The sequence below is a fragment of the Euleptes europaea genome, chromosome 1 (assembly GCF_029931775.1).
Source record: "Euleptes europaea isolate rEulEur1 chromosome 1, rEulEur1.hap1, whole genome shotgun sequence".
NCBI lineage: Eukaryota > Metazoa > Chordata > Lepidosauria > Squamata > Sphaerodactylidae > Euleptes > Euleptes europaea.
Window position 1 is genome coordinate 177,953,819 of NC_079312.1, and position 6,650 is coordinate 177,960,468.

The following is a 6,650-nucleotide window of genomic DNA, read 5'->3' on the forward strand; positions in this document are numbered from 1 at the left end:
TGATGTGAAAGACCCCTGCCTGAGACCCTGGAGAGCCATAGAGAGGGGCCGTGGCTCAGAGGTAGAGCATCTGCTTGGCATGCAGAAGGTCCCATGTTCAATCCCCAGCATCTCCAGTTAAAGGGGCTAGGCAAGGAGGAGATGTGAAAGACCTCTGCCTGAGACTCTGGAGATCGGGGATTGAACTTGGGACCTTCTGCACACCAAGCAGATGCTCTACCACTGAGCCACAGCCCCTCTCCAGGGTCTCAGGAAGAGGTCTTTCACATCACCTACTTGCCTAGTCCCTTTAACTGGAGATGCTGGGGATTGAACCTGGGACCTTCTGCATGCCAAGCAGATGCTCTGCCACGGAGCCACAGCCCCTCCCCTAAGGCCAGCTTCCGAATCTGACCAGGCTCCTTTGACTTGTGCAGATGCTTCGGGACGGGCCGAAGTTTATGGATCCCACCGGGTTGCAGGAGGCCAGCCGGATCCCTCCCGATGCCAGGACGCACTTCAAAGTCTGCAGGTTCATCATGGAGGCAGGTGAGGGAGCGTGGCTTCTATGTCTGCCTTCTGGTGCTTCTCCCCCTGACTGCGTGCCCTCTCTGCTGCCCGAGACCGCTCTCTTCCCATGCCCTGTGGTCCTTCTGCCTCGAGTCAAGGCGGATTACGCCTCGTCACAGGCTCCATTCAGCGTCGAGCGGGAGGCCCACTCGCTGTGTCCCCTTCCCTGCAGGCGTGAAACTGGGCTTGCGCTCCGTCCCCATTGCCACAGCATGCTCCATCTATCACCGCTTCTTTACGGAGGTGCCTCTGGAATCCTATGACCCCTACCTGGTCGCCATGGCTGCCCTGTACCTGGCCGGGAAGGTGGAAGAGCAGCATCTGCGGACAAGGGACATCATCAATGTGTCCCACAGGTAATGAAGAGTTGTTTTCTAACAGAGGCGTTCCTCACTGGAACAGGCTTCCTCGGGAGGTGGTGAGCTCTCCTTCCCTGGAGGTTTTTAAGTAGAGGCTAGATGGACATCTGTCAGCAGTGCTGATTCTATGACCTTAACAGACCATGAGAGGGAGGGCTTCTTGGCCGTCTTCTGGGCATGGAGTAGGGGTCACTGGGGGAGAGGTAGTTGTGAATTTCCTGCATTGTGCAGGGGGTTGGACTTGATAACCCTGGTGGTCCCTTCCAACTGTGAATGCTGGGTTAGGAGTGTAGTACACATGAACACATGAAGCTGCCTTATACTGAATCAGACCCTGGGTACATCAAAGTCAGTATTGTCTACTCAGGCTGGCGGCAGCTCTCCAGGGTCTCAGGTGGAGGTCTTTCACATCACCTACTTACCTACGGTAGTCTCTTTTAACTGGATATGCTGCAGATTGAACCTGGGACCTTCTGCATGCCAGGCAGAGGCTCTACTACTGACCCACAGCCCCTCCAATTCTAGGCAGCTGCTTGGCACCCCTAGGATGTTGAGGGTGGGGCAAGGGGTGGGCGTGACGTCGGGCTACATGCCAACGTTGCAGCCGGGCAAAAGTCCGGACGTGGCCTTAGCCAGTGCTTGAGAACCTCCTGCCAGCCCCAGAGGCGAGGGCGGGTGAGGGGCCGGCAGCAGGAGAATGCCCACCTGAAGCAGGCCAAAGTCATTTCTGGTGTCGTATTAGCACAAAGGAGGTGCAGGTTTAAATCTTCACTCATACCTTGGGGTAGTCGCTGTCTTTGGGAGAAAATTCATTTTGCATCTCTCATATGCATAAGTCCAGTGTGCATAAGACTGATAAGATTTCCAGGGTATAAGCTTTCAAGGGTCAAGGCTCCTTTCGCCAGATACATTTCTACTTGTATCTGACGACAGGCACATTGACTCTCGAAATTTTACGCCCCGGAAACTGTATCAGTCTTGCTTTTCTACTGTGGACCGACATGGCCACCCGCCTGAAACAATCTTCACAAAAGATTGTGCGGTCACAGTGAAGCCTGGAGCAGAACAGGCCGCCTCTCCCCCCCCCCCCCCGGGCTCGCTTTGAATCTGTAATAGCCGGTTCAAAGGAAGAGGCGAAACCGTTGGGAACGGCGGGAATGGCTGTGGCTGCTTCTCGCATCTTTCTCTTCCTCCCGTGCAGGTACATGCATCCGCGGAGTGAGCCGCTGGAGCTGGACACCCTCTTCTGGGAGCTGAGGGACAGCATCGTCCAGTGTGAGCTGCTCATGCTGCGGGTGCTCTGCTTCCGGGTCTCCTTCCAGCATCCTCATAAGGTCCAGCGCGCACAGCCCAGGGCGGGAGCGGGAAGCGTGCCTTGCGTGGGAGGCAAGGGGTTAAGCCATTGCTCGTCTCCCTTTTGGTGAGACTGGAAGCTGAGACCTCTGGGTCCTGCCTCCGCTGCTAGGGTCATCAATTTCTGCTTGGGAAATTACTGGAGATTTTGGGGGGTTCTGGAGGAGGGCAGGGCAGAGTTTGGGAATGAGAAAGAGCTCAACATGGATGTGAAGTAGGCTTGTGCACACACACACAAAAATCCCGTAAATTTCGGGTTTATTGGGTCTGAATTTTTTTGGGGAACCCAAAATAAGCTGAATCCCCATACCGGCAAATAGGGGAATTCGGCTTATTTTCATGTTTCCCTAAAAAATTCGGGCATTTGCGCCTATGGGGATTTTTTTGAAGCTCCTGGAGGAGCATTTTTTCAGATAGAGCCCCCAAATTTGCAGCGTGGCTGCAAGAGATTCTCCTTGCATGAATCCCCAAGTTTGGTGAAGATTAGGTCCAGGGGTCCGGTTTCATGGGGTTTGGAAGGGGTTGCCCCCATCCTTCTCCTCCAGAGAGAAAAATAGTGAAGTGGCCTCGGTCAGATTCTCTATTGCGAACTTTGCTATGCTTCTCTATGGAGGAGCCCGGCAAACTTTCCCACCATTGAAAGCAATGGGCCAGCTCTTTCCCAGTGTATTTTTTTTAATTACTCTGCTTTCCCCTTAAACTCAGGCTTCCTGGCAGCCATTTTGTGGCTGCCCCCACCACCCTGTGTCAGGATACCAAAGGTGCTCACAGGCTCAAAAAAGGTTGGAGACCCCTGAGCTGTGACCTCCAGACAGCGTGGTGTGGTGGTTAAGAGTGGTGGTTTGGAGCAGTGGACCCTGATCTGGAGAACCGGGTTTGATTCCCCACTCCTCCACATGAGCGGCGGAGGCTAATCTGGTGAACTGGATTTGTTCCCCCACTCCTACACATGAAGCCAGCTGGGTGACCTTGGGCTTATTCACAGCTCTCTCAGCCCCACCTACCTCAAAGGGTGTCTGTTGTGGGGAGGGGATAGTAAGGTGATTGTAGGCCGGTTTGATTCTTCCTTAAGTGGTAGAGAAAGTCGGCATATAAAAACCAACTCTTCTTCTTCTCTTCCACATCTTGTCCAGCCCTGACGGACTGCCCATTTTCTCCTTGCAGTACCTGCTACACTACTTGCTGTCTCTAAAGCACTGGATGAACCGGCACAGTTGGGACCGGACCCCGGTGGCGGTGGCAGCCTGGGCCCTGCTGCGGGACAGCTACCACCGGCCGCTGTGCCTGCAGCATGCCCCGCAGCACATCGCCGTGTCTGTCCTCTACCTCGCCCTGCAGTGTTACGGAGTGGAGGTGCCCGCCGACACTGAAGCTGAGCGGCCGTGGTGGCAGGTGCGGGGGTCGAGTGGGCGGGCCTTTGGCCTCAGGCATCAGGTCTAGGTGGACTCCATAATCTGGTGAACCGTGTTGGTTTTCCCACTCCTATGCATGAAGCCAGCTGGGTGACCTTGGGCTAGTCACAGCTCTCTTAGAGCGCTCTCAGCCCCACCTACCTCACAGGGTGTCTGTTGTGGGGAGGGGGAGGGAAGGTGATTGTAAGCTGGTTTCATTCTTCCTTAAGTGGTACACCCCCTCTTGCTGTTTGCATTGCTTTCCTTGTGATGGCGAGGATTTGCAGGGGACTCTTAAGGAAGGATCACGTGGTCTCATCTTGACATTTGGAACCGGCACAAAGACCTGCCAGACCTGTTTTTCCAGTGGCAGGAAGTGGAACGGTTGTTTGCAGCACTAATGGTGGATTCTCTTTCAAACTGCCTTCCACTTCCTGGGCGGTGGAGGGAACCCTGCCAGCTTACCTTTCCAGCGTCACATGAATGAATGAAGCTGCCTTCTGCTGCATCAGACCCTTAGTCCATCATGGTCAGTATTGTCTACTCAGACAGGCAGCAGCTCTCCAAGGTCTCCAGGCAGAGGTCTTTCCCATCACTTAATACCTGACCACTTTTTGAACTGGAGATGCTGGGATTGAACCCGAGGAACTCCAGGATTGGATGAGCATGCCTGTTATATTAGGTGCTTTGGAACACAGACAGGACAATGCTGCTGCAGTCTTGTTTGTGGTCTTCCTAGAGGCTCCTGGTTGGCCCCTGAGTAAACAGCCTGCTGGACTTGAGGGGCATTGGTCTTATCCAGCAGGGCTTTCCTGATGTTCTTATGGAGGATGGGGCTATCCATGGCTACTAGTCGGAATGAATACTAGTCATGATGCACAGCTATCCTCTCCAGGATCAGAGGAGCATGCCTATTATATTAGGTGCTGTGGAACGCAGGTAGGACTATGCTGCTGCAGTCATCTAGTTTGGGGGCTTCCAAGAGGCCCCTGGTTGGCCACTATGTGAACAGACTGCTGGACTTGATGGGTCCTGGTCTGATCCAGCAGGGCTTTCCTTATGTTCTTATTGGAGGGTGGGGCTATCCATGGCTACCAATCCAAATGGATACTAGTCATGACACATAGCTATTCTCTCCAGCATCAGAGGAGCATACCTGTTACAGTGCTGTGGAAAACAGGCAGGATAATGCTGCTGCAGTCGTCTTGTTTGTGGGATTTCTAGAGGCACCTTATGTTCTTATGGAGGATGGGGCTATCCATGGCTAGTAGTCCAAATAGATACTAGTCACAATGCATACTTATTCTCATCAGTATCAGAGCAGCACACCTATTATATTAGGTGCTGTGGAACACAGGCAGGATAATGCTGCTGCAGTCCTCTTGCTTGTGGGCTTCCTAGAGGCATCTTATTGGCCACTGTGTGAAAAGACTGCTGGACTTGATGGGCCATGGTCTGATCCAGCAGGGCTTTCCTTATGTTCTTAACGCAGGCAGGATAATGCTGCTGCAGTTGTCTTGCTTGTGAACTTCCTGGAGGCACCTGGGTGGTCGCTGTGTGAACAGACTGCTGGACTTGATGGTCCGATCCAGCAGGGCTTTTCTTATGTTCTTATGAACCCGGGACCTTCTGCATGTCAAGCAGATGCTCTCCCACTGAGCCACAGCCCTCCCCCCCCCCCGGTTCTCCAGGACCTTTTCCTCCTACCTGGTTTTCTGCCCTTCTAGGTCTTCAGTGAGGATCTCTCCAAGGACGTCATTGACCAAATCGTCTTGGACTTGATACAGATTTACACGCTGGACACGGAAATCGCCTAAGTGCCTCTGGCCGAGGAGGAGAAGGCTGCTGTGGCCCGGTCCCCCAAGCCTTCCGGTCACCTCAGTTGCCCCAAACAGAAGGCAGAGGCGCCATATACTTTTCTGGGTTTCTTCACTCCTTTTGATCCCGCCATTTGAACAGGATTAGACTGGCACCGGCACCTGGACAAAGGGGCAAACCGCTCAATCCGGCCCCTGCGATGCTTCTAAACCGGCGGGTTCTTTCCATCTGCTTTCAGACTGCAGCCTTTGTCACCTCCTGCCCCTCAAACTTGGAGTGGGGCTGGTGAGGAAAGGCCTGCGGGTCCAATCCCTTCTTAGAGGTGGAAGTTGCTTCCCGGATCCTCTCTGTCGCCCCCTAACTCCGGAACTGCACCCGATGCGGCCGATGCTCTGCTTCGACCCGTACCAGGAACCAGCAGCACCAAGGGCGCAGCAGCACCAAGGGCGCGAGACACGCCGGAAGAGTGTTCACTCTGTATCTGTGGGGCTTCCAATGCACAGTGTGCCCCCCCCCCCCCCCGCTCGTCCGGTTTCTTTAATCGAGACTAAAAACGGGACTGAGAGCCTGGCTTCTTTCGTGCTTCACTTTGGTGCGGGGTTCTCGTCTCAGGTGGCACTCTGTGCACATGTGGATGTTGGGACAAATGGATACAAGCCCTCGGTGTGGGTCATTTCCTGACCTACCGTGAGGCCCTCTGGGGAGGGAGACGAATGTCACGGCTCCGTTGCTCATTCAGAGGGGATGCAGGGAGACTAAGGATGCTTTCACACATGCTGAATCATGCACTTTCAATCCACTTTCAGGGCACTTTAACGATTGCTCACAAGTGGATTTTGCTGTTTCACACAGTAAAATCCAGCTGCAAAGCGCATTGAAAGTGGATTGGAAGTTTATTATTCAACATGTGTGAAAGCGCCTGTGGGGATCCAATCTGGGGCTGTTAATTACTCCTGTTACGTCACAGACGGTTGTCCATATGCAAGGAGCTGACTTGCCAACCGGCAGACCCCGGAGGCTTCCCTTAGGCCTCCCAGAACCCCCGCCGGAGCCCAGGGTGGGATCAGCCATTCTCACGCTCACAGGAGGCTGACTGTCATCATGTCAGCCTGTGCTCTTTCTTCTTCAGCCAGCATGGTGTAGTGGTTAAGAGCGGTGGTTTGGAGTGGCGGACGCTGAT

At 54.0% G+C, this 6,650-nt stretch overlaps 1 protein-coding gene across 1 annotated transcript; it reads left to right on the forward strand.

The window, feature by feature from the left end:
• The first annotated feature begins 412 nt into the window (after window positions 1-412).
• On the forward strand, window positions 413-5,469 carry CCNQ (cyclin Q). Its single transcript, XM_056864102.1, has 5 exons — window positions 413-528; window positions 722-905; window positions 2,110-2,242; window positions 3,426-3,653; window positions 5,380-5,469. Exons 1-5 carry the CDS (start codon window positions 417-419, stop codon window positions 5,467-5,469), a joined length of 747 nt encoding a protein of 248 aa, XP_056720080.1. The 5' UTR covers window positions 413-416.
• The last annotated feature ends 1,181 nt before the right edge of the window (window positions 5,470-6,650 follow it).